Consider the following 17,500-nt stretch of genomic DNA (forward strand, 5'->3'; position numbering starts at 1 on the left):
ATTAAGCGTGGGTGCTTTTGTGGGCGATCTCGATGCGGCCCTACTCTGAAGGACACCGCTCCCCTTGGTGCGGGAATAACAAGTTCATTAAGCCGACGGCACCCCAGGAATTGAAATTCCCCAGACCTCGGCGAGCTGTTTATGCCCCTGCCTTTCCATCACCCAAAGCATCATTAGGCCACTGTGCTAATTAAGAGTTGTTAGAAAGTGAATTCTCAAACTGCAGATTAGAAAATTAAACTATTTACTGATTACATATTAATAGAAGACAACAATAGCGGTTGCCATAAGCTTGGAAGGCAACCAAGGAATAAATCTGTGTACTTAATTACCATAAACAATGGTTGCATAGAAATGGAGTTTTTATGTGCATTCCCCTCTGTAATATGTCTGATATCAGAAGACACTTGACAATTCTTGTTCAATTATCTCTATTATTTAATGTGCTGTGAACTGCTCTGAGTAAATAAATTAACCACCCCAATTACTTTGAATTCATCTGGGGAGACGATGCAATGGAAAATTGCAGAATTCTGCATTGTGCATAATCTAGAGGGAGGTGGGGGAGGAGGGCTGGAGATAGCAGAGAGAGAGAGAGAGAGAGAGAGAGAGAGAGAGAAAGAGAAAGAGAGAGAGAGTGAGAGAGAGAAAGAAAGAAGGGAAAAGAGTGAGAGAGGGGGGAGAGAGAGAGGGAAAGAAGAGAGAAGAGGGGGAGAGAGAAAGTGAAGAGGGAAAACAAAATAAGAAAGGAGAGAGAGGGCCCAAGAAGGAAAGAGAGAAACATACTGAAGCTGTGCACACACAAATGAGATGTGGATGACACCATGCCTTAAGATCTGTCCACTGCTTTTCATCGGCCCTTTTACAGCTAGGAGGTGTAATGACACTGACACTAACGAAACATCAAACCGTTTGGCTTTTGGTTTACCTTATCATCTAATCTAGGCCTTCAAAATAACACATAACTCTCAGACTTGGCACCTCGTGTTTAAACGCTTCTATAAATGTCACAATTGTTTTTGGAGTACGAAGGGTGTAATTAAGCTTCAGTTACCAGAAATCGCATGACATTTGACTGTCTGATCTAATTCTTGGAACTGTGTCAACCGCCCACTAACCCACATAGACACAGTAGTCTGGACATATAAAGTCAAAAAACATGTCTGTTTATGCAAATGTGAGTACAGCTTCAAGGCATATATGTGTGTACGTGTGTGTGTGTGTGTGTGTGTGTGTGTGTGTGTGTCTAATCTCAGAGAGTAAAAGTGAATGCTTCCCCATTCTTCTGCATGCACCTGCCTCTCACGCCCACCTGAGACAGGTGTGTGCCCTCGACAATTTACAAATCGGCCCCGGAGACGTGCTGAGGGGGCTGAGGTACAGGTCCAGCCTGTTTGCTGCCTCCCCCTCGGGGGGGGGGGGACACCGACGACCCGCGACGCCGTGACTGACCACACACCACGCCTCAAGAAGCGATGCCAACGGGCTGAAGCAGGGAGTTTAGCCCGAATACGTGATTTCTCCTCTTGCCATGTCTGTACCTCGTGGGAGTGGTGCAGCTCGTCCTAAAGGTCTTCTGTTTGAAGGGTTTGTAAGGGATGTTGCTGAAAGGAGGCTAGCACACTGGGGGCGAAGAGTAGCATTTTAAGACTAGCGGGTACGTCGACTCCAGCAAATCCACGCTGGAGGGATGAGAGAGTGTGTGTGTGTGTGGAGGGGTGCCTCAGAGTTGAGGCCTGGCTGAAGTAGAAGAGCCTCCGGCCTCTGTGCCGTCCCGTTCCCCCCCGACACACACCCAAACAGAACACCGTCTGCTCAAGGCTCTCCAAACGCCGCTCATAGCAGAACGCTTGTAAGCACATTAAGCTGAGCTGCTTTCACTCGCTCTCACACACACACACACACACACACACACGTCGTCTCACTCTTGTGGCATGATGAATGTTGTAGGTTTTAGTTGTGGTGCTGCGAAATTCTCTTTCACTGCCGTTCTCATTTCAGGCCCTTCCAGCAACGGCACAGAGGCGTCGAGGCCGTAAATCACCTCCAAACAGGTGCCATCACCTGCAGCAGGTGAGCGGGAATGTGGCCGGGCCGTTGGTGTGTACAGTAGCGCAAAGTGTGTGGGGGGGGGAGAGAGCGGCGCTACAAATACTTACAGTGGGATTCCTTTCTGCATGGCAGAGGGAGGGAGGATGGTGACGAGCAGAGAGGTGAACACACACACACACACATACACACACACACACACACACACACACACACACACACACAGGACAGATGGTCTCGATACTGCAAGGCGTTCAAATGCTACGGCTGTTTCCCTCGTTCTATCCTCCCTTTCTTTTTGTCATATCTCTTTCCTGGCTTCCTTGCACTTTCCAAAACAAACCACGTGAGGGTTAAGTATGGAGAGAGCTAGGGATGATGTGTGTGTAGATGGTGTGTGTGTAGATGGTGTGTGTGTGTATGCGTGTGTGTGTGTGTGTGTGTGGGGGGGGGGTGCAGGGGGAAAAAAAGATTTTGTTTGGTATCAGTAAACCGGACGCTGTTCTCCAATTTCAGTTTACTGAGTCAATGGAGCCTCTCCTCATGCTCGGCACACTGTTTCATGTCCCTTTTACAAGGCTTTAGCCAGCCAAATCTGTTCCCTCTGCCAGATCGCTCCCACACCAAAGAACTCACTTCTTTTGCCTTTACACGTGTGTGTGTGTGTGTGTGTGTGTGTGTGTGTGTGTGTGTGTGTGTGTGCCTGCCTCTTGCATCATTTTTTTTTCCAACTCCCCCACACCCCCTCCCACTCCTCCTGTTTTACCCCTGCCACCACATGCCCCCTCCCCAGCCCTCCCCATCTTACCCCCAACACGCCCCCTCTCTCCCCACCCTCTCCCCCTCCGCACTGCCTTCCTGCCCCCTCTCCCCCTGCTGCAGCCTATCAATGAAGCCCAGAGATGTATTCGGGCTCTGCATGGCTGAGCGCGCTGTTCAATAGTTGCTGGCTCACGGCCGCTATCAGGGCCAGTTATCGTTTCCCGTGAAGGCTCCCTTATCGCCAGGGCCCAGAGAGGTTGCCGCCATCCGGAGCCTTTTCATTTTCCCGGGCAGGTTTTTTTCCCCCCTCTCTCCTCTTCTTCTCCTCCTCCTCCTCCTCCCCTCCCTCTCTCACCCCTTCTCTCTCTCTCTTCCCTCAACCCTCCTCTCTCTCTCCCTTGCTCTCTTCCCTCAATCCTCCTCTCTCTTTCTCTTTCTCTCTCCCTCCCTCCCTTTTTTTCTCTCTCCCTCTCTCTATCCCTCTATCCCTCTCTCCCTCTCTCTCTCTCTCTCTCTCTCCCTCTCTCTCCCTCTCTCTCTCTCCCTCTTCCCCCGGCCCCAACATTCAGGGCTTCAAAAAGATTCACACTTCCCAAACTCCATAAGAGTTTTGTGAACGCTCAATTTGCCAAAACTGTTTACAGTGTAATTGGGCGCCGTACCTGTGTCCATGAGATAGCGCAGCCTCTTCTCCACACACGACGCCCGGGTGTCAATTTGCTTCTGCTCGCTCTCCAGCGCTGCCAGCTCTCCCACCACATACTGACTGGTGTCTTTGAACGCTTTCTAGCGCGCAAGAACAAACGGGGGAGAAAAGGGGAAAAGGAGGGAGGGAGAGAGGGAGAGGGAGAGAGAGAGGTAGAGGCAGAGAGAGGTACAGGGAGAGAGAGATGCAAAAGGGGGAGAGAAAGGGAGGGAGAGAGAGAGAGAGAGAGGGAGAGAGGTGCAAAAGGGGGAGAGAAAGGGAGGGAGAGAGAGGGATGCAGAGGGGGTTAAGAATCCACTGTCAGGTCTGAGTCACATACAGTATTTAACAGTACACATTTCTCCTCTTTTTTTTGGTCAGTTCCACCATTATTTAAAACCGTTAAAAAGGAGAACAAAACAATAGAAAGAGGAGGAGGGAAACATAGAGAGCAAAAGACATGTCAGTCAAAAGAGTGTATTTTCTGAAATTCCTCTCTGAATTAGGGTGGGTGTCTGTGTGTGTGTATGTGTGCGTGTGTGTGTGTGTGTGTCTGCATGTTGCAGGAGACGTTCACTGAGCACAACTGGATAAGAAACACTCCCATTGTGTGGCCATATTGTTTGTTGTTGTTGTGGCTTTTATTTATTCTGTGGTTCTCTCATCAAACGGCTCGGTTAGGTGAGCTACGCTGATGGGTGAAGAAAGCAACGCGACTGCTGTTTGTTCCGTACACACCGATACCACCTTTCTTCACTCGACAACAACGCGCAGACTCAACGACTCCGCTCCCTCTCACCAACACTGCCTGGCCCAAAGACAACAGCATTTGAAGACGACTCCAACGCTGTACTGCATTTGAATGCTATCTAATTGCACCATGTTGTGGGAAACAAAGCAAACATGTGCCACTCAAAGCTACTTTGGTGTGTGCGTGTGTGTGTGTGTGTGTGTGTGTGTGTGTGTGCTGACTCTGAGCTGCATGTGCATTTTAATAAACGAGTGCGAGAGCAAAGTGTGACAGCAAAGGGGTGGCGGAGGTTATTAAAATGAAAATGAATGTATGACTGCAGGTCTTGCTCGGTGAGCACTGTGAAATAATCTAGATTTATAATCCAGGCTTACATCCCTCCATGCCCGCCCCCTACATGTACATGCGCGCGCACACACACACACACACACACACACACACGTATGTATATGTATATAAACACACATACATAACACCCTTTCTCACACACATACACACTCATTGCCACCCCCTCTCTCTCACTCTCTCTCTCTCACACACACACACACACACACACACACTCATTCACACTCTCTGTCGAGACAGAGTGAAGTGCCGGGTGACCCTGCGGAGCCTGAGTCAGGTGTGGCGGATGATTGGCTGAGTGGGGTCAGGCTGCTGTTTACCCTGGCTAATACTGGCGCCGGCGCACGGCTGAAATTGAAATAAATCTGAAAATTGAAATAAACGAGAAAAGGTGGGGCATGGCCTCGGGATACATCACTGCTCTATCTCAGAGGGCCCTAGAGACACACACATACGCACACACACACACACACACATATACACACACACACACATCCCATGCGACAGCACCCTCCGCCTACCGGGGTGGTACCCTGGCAGTGTGATTAGTGGGAATGACCTTAATTAAAAGCCATGCTTATTATTGAGTGTCTGTGATATAGAGCTCAATTACCCCTCCTCTCTTTCCCCCCACACTCCCCCTCTCCACTCCCTCCTACTTGCTATTCTCAAAAGCGAGGGATGAGGTGTGTGTGTGTGTGTGTGGAGGAGGGGAGGGGGAGGGGGGGGGGTGTACCAAGGTGAGAGAGAAAAAAGCAGGTGTTTATTTAAATTCACAGCTATAACTATATTTGGGTGGGGGAAAATAATATATATTTTTTACTGCTGATGCATCCTCTTTTTTAATGGGAAAGAGAAGAAGTGCAAGTCAAGTGAGTGTGTGCGTGTGAAGGTGTGTGTGTATGAGGCATTTTGAGGAGGTGATGTGATGGGCGTGTGTGTGTGTGTGTGTGTATGTGTATGTGTGTGTATGCGTGTGGAAGGGTGGAAAAGAAGGGAGAGGAGAGAGAGAGAGAGAGAGAGAGAGAGAAAAAAAAGTTGTATTTTTTTTTCCACCCAGGCCAGCACTTTTTCTGCCTCCGCGCGCTCCTCCAGGAGCTGTCCATCAAAGAGCAGAGGAGCCGGCGCTGGCGAGCCAGCCCTTCGCCCCGCGCTCTATCAAATATTTCCCTCACAAATCAATTTTACACATGATCAGCCCACTCCCCCCTTGCCGAAGCAGAAGCCTTCACGTTAATTAAGTGAAGAAATTACCATATATATTATATTAATGCAAACATCATTCAGCTGGTAATTCTTGGCTGATCTGGATAATGGAAAGGTTGAACACCCATTAACCTCCCGCCCACCGGAGGAGGCAGGATGGGAAATCCGCGGCAGTCTCCAGTGACCTGACTCCCAGCGCCAATCCCGGACTTGCCTCCACCAGTATCTAACTATTGCAATAATTAAAAATCAGCTGCGCTAGATCAATACGGCAAATCTTTTTGCTCTCTCTCTCTCTCTCTCTCTCTCTCTCTCTCTCTCTCTCTCTCTCTCTCTCTCTCTGTGGAGAAGTTGAGTGTAGAGAAGAAAAAAGTGGCCTCTGATAGAAATATCTTTTTTATTTCCTCTAAAAAAGGGTGATTGGGGGAGAGAGACCGGGGTGAGAGTGGGGGTGGTGGTGGTGGTGGGGCAGAGAGAGAGAGAGAGAGAGAGAGCACTGGATGGTGTGATTTCAGAGTTTTGGGGATGGAAGGGAAAAAGAAGGGGTTCATATTCTCTCTCTCTCTCTCTCCTTTTCATCTCCTCTTTTTGTAATCTGACAATTATCACGGAGGTGCAGGCTAATTCTGACGCGAGGCTCTCTCAGGGTTTAAGGGACCGCAGATTGACATCGGGGAGGGGGAAGACAGAGAAGGGGGGGTGTGAGTGTGTGTGTGTGTGTGTGTGTGTGTCTCCCAGGGACCCCACCACGTCCCAGTACGTGTTATCAACATTATCAGACTACGCAGTCATGAAGAAAAGAAAGAAAAGACGGAGCAGGGGCGAAGGAATGAAATATGCATTAAGTACTTCATCTTCATACGGCCGCCGCCCCTCCATCTCCGGTAGCGCCGCACGCTCCTCGTTCGGCCTCCTCGGGTCCTCAGGCACCGATCGCTGACGCTTTACCTCTAAAAGGGAGAAACAGAGGGAGAGGGAGATGTTTCAGACAGATAGATCTAACATCTGAGAGAGAGAGAGAGAGAGAGAAAAAGAACAGGCAGCTAAAGACAAGGCTTTGGGAGGGTCTTTTGATCTTCAGCGGTGGACCTGTGAGATTGATATAACTCTGGAGTTGTCTTAATCAACCTAGACAGATGTGGGTGTGTGTGAGTGTGTGAGTGTGTGTGTGTGTGTGTGTGTGTTTGGAGTGAGGGACTAGGACTGTGTAAATCTAAACTGGGGCGGTAGAGGAGCGCTAGGTGTGGACACAGTAGAACACAGGTGTTGCGGCGGGGGCCCTTGTGTAAGACTGTAGACAAAGTGGGTAGAGGCGCAACATCTGGACATCCCCTCACACTCCTCAGGGACAAACACACACACACACCCTAACTGTCAACACCTCCCACCACTGTCACAATTACTGTGATTACCACCTAATCACCAGGGATTGACAAAAAAGTCAAAATAAAATATCAAATACCCTAATTTTAAGTGTATCAAAATGTACTACAATATATAGTTGCCATGACTTATGAAGATAAAATACATTATTTTTGAATTTTAAAAACACTAACAATACTATTTAAAGGGGACATGAAATCACTGCAAAAAAAAAAAAAATCCATAACTGTCTGTTTAATCTATTCCTTCATCAGTACACTGACTGTGTTGACTAAGTGGACAGTGTGAGAGCAACAGCTTTTCTCTGCCTACGAAACATGCCATAGACCTGCAATAAAACAGTCAACAGATCAACTATGCTGACCTGCCTGTTACATCTCATAGCCAAAATACTGTATCAGAGATGCACTCAAAAAGTCACAACTGAACTTGTCAAGTGGTACAAAGTGGAGACAAAGTCTGTGACAATGTCAATGTTTGCCCAGATTGCTTGATATAGCACTGTGTAACACTGTTGATCAGTTTTTTTTAACTTATTGGGTACCATGCTAGCGCTAAATGGGGATATATTGACGTCAAGGGGCATAAATATCCATTTTTCATTGTGTTGCTTTAGGTTATATTGCCAAATTGCCAGGGCAACCATACAACCGATTCCATGTTTTCTGACTGGATCATTAAAAAACTGGATGTTGGTGTGAGAGGGAGTGTATTGTGTGTGAGCAACCTACACGTTGCTCATCTTGCACTGGCTCTTGGGCAAGGCACTTAACCCAACGTTGCTCCGAGGACTATGGCCCTGGTGATATACTTGTCATACTGTCTATAAGACGGTCTTTGGATAGAAGTGTCAGCTAAATTAATAAATGCAATGTAATGTAATGCAACAACAACTCTGGGAATATTGCTAAGTCAGCACAACTCAGAGGTTACATTCATTGTATTGCACTTTTATGATGTCATCATATGTTTTACCAAAAACATAAAGCATTGATACAAAACACAAGGCAATCAAACCTCAAAAAAAAATATATGTATCATAAATAAATACTGCAGTAGACCCACATGGATATCACACCAAGATGGGAGGGGCCAGGCATAAGCCTACTCCACCATATCAGATACACAACCAGATTTCCCTGTTCTGGGTGAACAGGTTCTTTAGCTTGCTATTGTGAACTAGGGGCTTTTTTCTTAATATCTAAAACACTGAGAATAGTCTTTATGCACAGAAAACTGTTGAGGTGCCCTCATTTGTTTCTGGTGGAACGTTAGCAGTGTTGTGACTGCATATTGTGTCATATTTTTTGGTGTTCACTCCAACACTGAAGATACGGGTTGCCCAATAATACAAATGTTAACACACACATAAATTCTTTTACATCGTAATGTGCTGTTTCACTAGGTGCAACAACCAAGCGGGTCCGTGTAGACCCTAATTACATTAACAATAGTGGAAGGTTCAAACACACCTTGCTCCACCGGAAACAAATGAGGAACCTGAACAGCCTTTCGTTCCCATAGCCTATTGGAAAGTTTTTTTGTGTTGAGGAAAAAGAGGTACAGTAGGAAAAGGTGTCCTCAGACACCATGGGGCAAGAGGGCAGCTCACCTGGCCTGGTCTCCACGTACTGGCTGAAGGACTTGAGCTGGGTCTTCCTCACCGCCGACTCCTTGTTGAAGACCACCGGGCTGCGCAGACGCTCCGACGCCCGGCGCAGACGCTCCGCTCTCAGCTCCTGGTCACACTAACAACAGTGCATCAGCAGAAGACAATATACACACACACACACACACACACACACGCACGCACGCACGCAGACACACAGTTTTGAAAATGCTGCGACTTTTTTTGTATTTTTTTTTTTTAATCCAGAAGGTTCTCTTAACACTCCCTCCATGCATCTCTGATAAGCCTTCGCTCTAAAGACAAATAAGGAATGAGTTTAAAAAAAAAATGAACAAGAGGAAGTGGTAAAAATGGCAATTAAGTCGACTTTCAACAGAAGCCCCAGCCAGAAAATTTATTCAGATTATGCAAATTAAAAGCGCTATTGTTTTCAAAGTGAACATGTGTCGGAACTGCGCGCCCACGACTCCCTATCAACTTCACATTGAAATGTATTATGATGAGTACTGCCCAATAAGCCAAGCGGGGTGGAAAGCGAAACGACGGCTTCCCGAATCGCGTTCTCCTCACGACAACGATAATAAAAGGGGGGGAAACGCGTAATAAAATTCACAATTAGCGTACACGTTCCACTGCTCGAGACCGAGCAGGCGAAACATTGTTAGTGCCAGCGATAGTTCAGCGGCATGTGTACAGAATCAGACTGCTAATAAAGACCACACACACACAAAAACACCCACACACACGCACACACACACTGTCTGTTTCTGTCTGTTTTATTTTTACAAAACAATTTGGCAATTAAGGCACGCCTGGTGATAACTATGCACGCACTCTTGTCGGCTTTTAGAACTGCCAGCGGAGAGAGGCAGTGTCAACACTTTTCTCAGGGCTCTTTATCCAATCAGTTCATGTACTTATTCAGACTGAAACTGGTCTCATTAGTTGACTCGGGAGACAGACCGGAGCACTCTTTTGCACAAACTGTTCTTACAGATGGCGGGTTAAAATGTATTTTTCTAAGGCCAATTAGTCTCACAGTTTCTCATTTGAGACTGTTTTAAAAGTCTTGACACTTGTGAGGAAATTGAGCTATTTTGAAAGAAACTAGTCAAAATGGCGGCTCCTGGCTCTCTAGCATTAGTAGGCCCAAGGCGCCGTGAGGTGTCTGATGGGAAAATGGCTCTGGGCTTGACTGTTTATTTGTCTCCGGAGAATCCCCAAAGGTCTTCACCTTCCCTGATTCAGCTCATGTTAACCTTCAAACGCAACACACCAAATACACATGCAAGCCCACTAGACCTCCAGGCTCCCCGTGGGACGCCCCCCCCCCCCCCCACACACACCCCAAATCACTCCCCACCTCTCTGCAGCTACCCCCTGAACACCTGCCCCCTTGTTGGTCCCCTCTTACCCCTGGAACGGGCAGATACCAGGGCGGCTTCCCGCATCGCGATCTGCCCTCCCTTATCGCTCATCGCCGTCATCATGATTGGGGCGGTTGGGTATTACTTTGGCAGAGGCGGGGTTTCTGTGTGTGTGAGTGTGTGTGTGTGAGAGTGTGTGTGTGTGTGTCGGGCCTGGGATGCGTGACTAATGGTGCGGTCTGCTGCATGCTGCAGCCGGTTATCACGCGCAGGCAAGGCTGCGGCCTCCCTCCGCATAGAGACAATCGCTAATGAGACAGGAGCGCAGGGCTCCCGGACCATTCTACCGCCTCAAGGAGTTCTGGGATAGCAAATCCTCCAGGGAGGAGAACAGTTTATCCTCCTTTTGTAAAGAAAAAAAAGAGAGAGACCGCAAAAAGAAAAGGCAAAAGCGAAAGAATGAAATACTGAATGCCTCCTTTGGTAAATCTGCCTAAAGTGTGTTCTTAATATGTTTTTGTTTTTAGTAGCTTGGGGAGAAAATGGATGGAATTCTCTGGAGAGGGAGAGATTTAAAAACAAAAAAAACGGCTAAATAAAACACTGGCAGTTAAAAAAAAGCAATCATAAAAGAGAGAATGTCATGCATGGAGAATATCATTAACGTGGAAGTACTGTGACAAAACAGTCGCAACTAAGGCAGAACAGAGAAGTCGTCCATTCCGACTACACACTGAGATCCTCACAACCCACCTCTTCTGAAACAACGTGAAGGAGTGCACGGGATGAGAAGGAGAGAAAGAGAGGGAGAGGTATCGAGAGAGAGAGAGAACACTGAAGATTGGGAGTGAGTGAATGAGAGCTCCTTTGTAACCAAAGAGAGATGAACAACGCCAGAGAGTAGGGAGTATGAGTGCGGGATGAGGAGAGAGGCGTAGAGCCTAATTGAAAGCCTCTTATGACATCCTTGCTCTGACTGCATCAGGTTGGGTATCAGCTTGGCAGGCTGGTCCTAAGCCTGACAGCTCTAACCAGGGGTACTTAGCAGAGAAAACAAACAGTGTTGATTTTTTTTTTCTCTCCCTCCCTCCCCCTCCTTTGCAGAGCCCCTGCTAACCGCTGAGGGCTTGGCAATATCACCAAGATTAGCCTGACAAATCCTGCTATGAGCCCGTCTGTCTTTGGGGACGAGCTGGAGCCCCCTCACACCCCTTGCTCCACCCTCCTCCACCACATCACCATCACCACCACCACCACCACCACACACACACACACACACACACACACACACACACACACACACACCCCTGTGGCAACAAACGACACAAGTTAGCCTTAAGCTCGAGGGAAGTCAGCAGCTCTCGATGAGCATCGTCGTCGAGCAAACCACTAAGGTATCCGGAGAAGAGAGTGAGAGTCTTCAAACACGATACGAGACCATCCCCTTTGACGACGGTAGCAGTTCAGCAAACGCTTTCAGGAAACACTTCCTGTTAAAGGGAAACCATTCTCGCTCAAACTACTTTTACCGGAGCTAGCGGTCTTATCACAAGGACTTTTTTTTTTGAGCCAGATGCTTTGAGTCCAGCAGCTTCTGCTCAACATCTCCATTTGATGAGAGCTGAAGTGGGCCAGGCGGCCGGCGTGGTTTCCCCCTGATGTCTAAAGCAGTGCGGCGGGGAGAGCCTGAGCTCTTTGTGGCTGCTCTTTGTCTGGAGGGAGAGAGCCTGAGTGGGGATCACTTTCAACACCAGCGTATAGGAAACTGGCTGGCTACAGGGGGAGAGAGCAATGAAAGTCATTGTCTTGGCACATCAAAGCTGTCCCTGTACATCTGGTTGGAGGAAATCCTTTCCGTCAGCGGGGTGATCCAAAAGGGGAAAAAAAGAGAGAGGGGGGGAGAGAGAGAGAGAGGGAGAGAGAGAAAAAGAGTAAAAGGAGAAGTGTGCAGGTGGGATGAAGAGGGTCTCAAACGTGACTCACAGTCACCACCTGAGGGCTCTGGATACAAGAGGATGCCCATCTCGTCCAGAACGCCCCCCCCCTTCCATTCCCGTAAAAAAAAAAAACCCTGGTCCTTCAGGAAGAGACACACAGACTTACACATAAACATTTCCATCACTTCAACTAACACTTAAACATGTCTGATCAGGGGGAAGGTTTTTGCACCCCTATTCAACCCTCTCCCTCCCCCACACCAAGCAAACCAGTAAATCGGAGCTCAAATCACCATGCTCGACCATTAATAAAGCGGACAGAGGTAAAGTAAGCGGACATTTAGCGTTTGACAGCAGTGGCCCTTTAAGGAGACTTCTTTTTTATTCTATTTTATTTTTTTTAAATCCATGGAACAGATGTCAGGGTTGCCGTGCGGCGCCTCGGCTGTCGATACTCGTGAGGCTGCCGCTGGAGCCTCTGCGATGCTTGACTGCTGAAAAGGTCAGACTTGATGGGACGGTTCGTACGCAGCCAGCCAGCCAGGGTGTAATTATGCCTGCGCGTGTGTTTGGGCTTTGCACCTCTTCAGAGGTGTTTTTTCTTTCTTTTTTTTTTTTTTTTTATTCCGCCTTTTCCTATCCGGGAAGCGCTGAGCTAATAAACGTAGAGTAGTCAAACGGAGGAGTGCATAGAGAATCAACTGGAGGTGAGGAGGGGTCGATGCAACTCAATGTATTTGATTGACCTCAGAGGCTGCGTGGTCAGATAGCAAGAGACTGAGCAAGTGGGTAAATGTGCATGTGTTTGGGTGGGTGGGTGTGTGTGTGCTTGTGTGGGAGAGCGAATGTGTGCAGGCTTCTGTTTGAGGGAATGGGACTAAAAGTTAAATGTGAGCCTGTGTTTGAGGGTGTGTTTGCAAATATGTGCATGGGTGTGTATGTGTGTGTGTGTGTGTGTGTGTGCGTGTGTGTGTAGAGCTTTATTTAAATTTCTGTGTGTCATTGTGTGCAACTATGCGTGTAAGCAAGATGATATGCTGTTGTGCCTGATTTGTTATGTTTGTGTTGACCTAAGGGTGTGTGTGTGTGTGTGTGTGTGAGTGTGTGTGTGTGTGTGTGTGTGTGTGTGTGTGTGTACCTGCTCCTGCTCTAGGGTCTCTGTGGGGCTCATGGGTGAGGTGGTGGAGGCTGTGAGCGAGGAAGAGGAGGATGACGACGAAGGAGAGCTGCCTCCCTGCGGCCGCACGTCCACCAGCTTCTTCAGCTTCAGGTCCACGTGACGGCTGTTCAGCACACCTGCAAGAAGGTCCACGGACAGGTGAGAAACAAACAAAAACACACACACAAAAAACTATACGGCATACAAACAAACAAACAAATACACCACTACACAAACAAACATCAACACAAAAACAGCACTATGAAGGATGAAGGGAGGGGACATAATCAATGACTGTAAAAAGTCATTGGGCCAAACGCAGGGCTTCCAATGGCACACAGACAGCACGGGGACACAGGGAGACGCTATGGAAGGGCCCGATGAGAGGGGGGGACAGCGCCGCGTGTCCTTCCTTATTTCCACATGAATACAGGAGGGGAGATAAGGAAGCGATCGACACGGATAGCCCTCAGCGCACAATGCCAGGCAGCGGCGGTGGCGTTGGCTAAAAGGAATGTGGCGCGGCAACAAAAGCGATGAATATACAGGAGCTGATAGGACTGGAGGATATCGCCAACAGGCAGAGGGGGCAGAGATAGTCACAAGCTGCTGGGTAAACTTGCATGAGGAGATGTCTCCCCGCGACATGACAGCCCTTTCCCTGCCTCATTCCATTCCTCTCTCTCTCTCTCCCTCTCTCTCTCTCTCTCTCTGAGTCTGTCCATCTTAATCTTTGTCTGATGTTTGTCATATTTTCCCGGGCACCCTGGGCCATCTCAAACACACCTGGTTGGTAAGATACCCTCTTCAGCCAGAGCTGCTATGCTGTTTGAGTTCTGATGTGGCCTCCTTCACCAGCTCTCCTCTCCTCTCCTCTCTTGTCCTCTCTCTCTCTCTCTCTCTCCCTCTCTCTCTCTCTCTCTCTCTGCCTCCATTCCTCCTCATCTTACACTACCTCTGTCTGACCACACGGTGAACGCTGGCCAAAAGTGCCTGGCACAAAGAGCGTCCTGTTGGCTCCGTGTTCTGAGGCCAACATTCCGGAACCCTCGTGCTCGTCTGGTCTGGCCTGCACCGGTCCCTCTGCAGTAATCTCGCCCGGGCACCTGAAGCCAGGACCTGGGCTCTCTGGTGTATTCCCTTTCTCCTGCTCTCCCTCTTTCTACCTTTCTGCTCCCTCTATCCCCCCTCTCTCTCCAAGTCAGCATATTTCAATTCCCCTCTTTCCTATTTTCCTCTCCCCCCATCCAGTTCAATCTGCTCTCCCTCCATGTAGATCCCTTTCTCCCCCCCCCTCTCTTTATATTTTTTTCCCTTTCTCTTCCTCTCTAAATTCATTGTGCTTACCCTGCTCTCTCTCTCCCTCTCTCTCTCTCTCTCCCTCTCCTCCAGCTGCTCTGTGAAGCTGCTCTCTCAGGCCCTGTGTTGGTGGCTCTGGCCTTGCCCTCCCTTGGCCCTCGCTGTGCGCCAGGAGCCGGGGCCGTGCCAGCGCACTGGGCCGGGGGAGATGAAAGAGCAGGAGGGAGGCCGTTTCATCTGCAGCCCCCCTACAACACACACACACACACACACGCACGCACGCACGCACGCACACACGCCATCCGCACACACATGCGTTTGCACACCATGCCACCCCAACACCACGGGATGCATTTATCACTCTATGGCAGGGGCTCGATAAGGGAAGGGGGGTGTGTGTGTGGTGTGGGGCGGGGGCGGGGGTGGGGTTAGGGGGTGAGGGCGACCGGGGGTGTCCCAAAGTTTGCTTGCCTGCAAAACTGCCTCAAATCTCCACAAATGAAAGGCAGGGAGGAGGGGAAACTGTGTAAATACCAGCGAATAAAACATCAGAGGGGGAGGCAGGCGGCGTGAGCAGCACGGGCCGGCCGAGGATGCTGGGAACTTCAGAGCGGACGCAGCCCGAGCCCTCTCCGCCAATTTGGTCCAGAGAAACGGGCAGATATGTAAAGCGGGAATGCGCTAACGGGAGAGGCTTAAACGGCGAGGGATAATTTCCCCCGCATAGAGCGGCATGAGCGTCTCTGTCGAGTGGGTCTGTCTGCCAACTCGGCAATAGCGCTTGATCAACAGGTAGGTGACAGGTAACAAAACAAGCCTGGGCAACACGCAGACGATAGTCAGCAAAACGACTCACTTCAACTTGTGTGCGTATGTGTGTGTGTGCTTGTGTGTGTGTGTGTGTGTGTGTGTGTGTGTGTGTGTGTGTGTGCTTGCGTGTATGCACATAAGAGTGTGCATGTGTGCGCCTGTTTTAGGCAGGAGGGTGGGGGCTTTGAGGGGGAAAAAAAGGACAAAATAAAAGAAAAAGTGTCAAATAAATAACAAGAAACAACAGAGAGTGACAGAAAAAAACAAATAAACTAAGATATTGGCACTTCAAAGTGAGAGAGACAAACTCATGTCTCCCCGTTAGCGGAGCCACGGCTATCTCATATCTGCAGGGAAACTGCAGAGAAAAACAGCTAATTAGTTACCTCCCAATATTTACAGAAACTGTTTTAATGCAGATATGTTTTGTTGTCTGTAGAATGTTGTGCTGGATTTTAATTAATATTCAAAGTTCTGAAAAGCAAAAGCAAAAAAAAAAAAAAACAGCTAAAAAAAAACAACAAAAAAAAACAGAAGCCTTCATAAAATAAAAGCATAAACAGGAAACGCTTTTCTCTTCTTTTCAACTACTAAGACATTTGTTTTAGTTTGGAAAAACAGCCTTTGAGTGATGCCATGCTAATTTGGCTAGGCATGCATACAGAAGCAGGTCAGCAGAAGTTGGGGAGTATCAGGGGAAGGCTTAATAGTTAGTAGTGAGAACAGCAAACAGACGAAAGAAAAGCACAGAGCGCAACAGAACACACATCTGATGTCCGAGTGACAAGTGGGAATTTAGCCAAAATTAGCAAATTTTTTGCCAAATTAGCAAGGACAAACTATGCACATGACCCAGAGTGTTAGTTCCAACAAAGGCCAATGGTGAAACCAATTTTTTTCTAAATTGCCAATTTGAAATGTGGTCAAAAACTGGTTTGTTTTTGAGTGAAATGTGAATGATTTAATTCAAAGGTCTGTTCTGCGCTCAAAAGGACACATAAACAACACAACACAATCACAAGCACACTCATAACCACACACCCACACGACAAAAGAGAGCTGTGGCAGGCCATGCACAGGCAGCCCAAGTGTATGTCCCATTACCCAATGCCGCTAGGTCACTGGCGGGGTTAGTAAGGTCGTCCTCCAGGACGTAGGAGTACTCGGGCACCTCCTTGGGGTTAGTATCTACGCCACCAGCAGCCATGGCCGGCAGAGGAGCGATGGCGGCGTGTACCGGAGCAGCGGCAGCAGCAGCAGCAGCAGGGGCTGATGGGAAGGCAGCTGCCGAGGCAGAGGCCTGACCACCAGCGACCGCCACTCCTGCTATGCCCCGTCCTTCAACACCACGACCACCACCACCACCACCACCACCCTCCTCCACCACCATCTCCTCCTCCTCCTCCTCCTCCTCCTCCTCCACACCAACACCAGCACCGCCTGCTGCCTCACCATCCACCAGATCTGTGAGAACATCGCCATGGTGGCGAAGAGAGAATGGGTGCATGTTAGACCAGAGGGAGGGAAGAGCGACAAATCAGACTCAAGAGTTCAGTTGAGTGGTTGCCCATGCTACAGAGAAATGTTAGTTCACTTAAATGACAGAAGTGGTGACATCGACATTAAATGCCCATGTAAGAGAATACACACAAAACATCTTGCCGCACACATTAGACATGCACTTAATACTACACTTAAGTTACCACCAGACAGCACTCTTTTGGAGCTGATAAGGCAATGGAGAAAACTTAGCTAACGCAATCTTGGTTACATCATCATTAGGCTTTTCAACACATTGGGTCCAATATGAAAAAGCCAAACAGTCCAGCGACTGCTGGGTTTTCAGATTGAGTGCATTTCATCCACAGTGGTTATATGTATAATGTATGCATGTAAACCCCACAGAGAGCACTGGGGTGAGGACTTGTCAACTAACACATGACCCAGTTTTTTTTTTTTTTGTTCTCCTCCCTGTGTATCTGACTAGATGCGCGGGATGGAAATTTCCGGAATGCGGTCGCCTCCATCTCTGTGCTCCGCCAGCCTCTTCAGAGCCTCTCTTCCACATCCGTGAGGCTCTCGATCCGGAGCCGGAGCCCAGGCCCCTCCGCTGGCTC

At 48.7% G+C, this 17,500-nt stretch overlaps 1 protein-coding gene across 2 annotated transcripts in view; it reads right to left on the minus strand.

The window, feature by feature from the left end:
* ehbp1 (EH domain binding protein 1) overlaps positions 1-17,500 on the minus strand; it is a 165,161-nt gene that overhangs the window by 27,183 nt on the left and 120,478 nt on the right. Inside the window, exons 17-20 of one of the 2 annotated variants that reach the window (XM_062519094.1) lie at positions 13,254-13,411; positions 8,794-8,920; positions 6,648-6,748; positions 3,474-3,597 (exon numbers count right to left, since the gene is read on the minus strand). In XM_062519094.1, the coding sequence (XP_062375078.1) occupies positions 3,474-3,597; positions 6,648-6,748; positions 8,794-8,920; positions 13,254-13,411 (510 nt within the window). Of the gene's footprint in view, positions 1-3,473; positions 3,598-6,647; positions 6,749-8,793; positions 8,930-13,253; positions 13,412-17,500 lie in introns of both variants that reach the window. The other variant, XM_062519093.1, reaches the window with a different exon arrangement.

This window comes from Sardina pilchardus, chromosome 18 (genome assembly GCF_963854185.1).
Source record: "Sardina pilchardus chromosome 18, fSarPil1.1, whole genome shotgun sequence".
Classification (NCBI taxonomy): Eukaryota; Metazoa; Chordata; class Actinopteri; order Clupeiformes; family Clupeidae; genus Sardina; species Sardina pilchardus.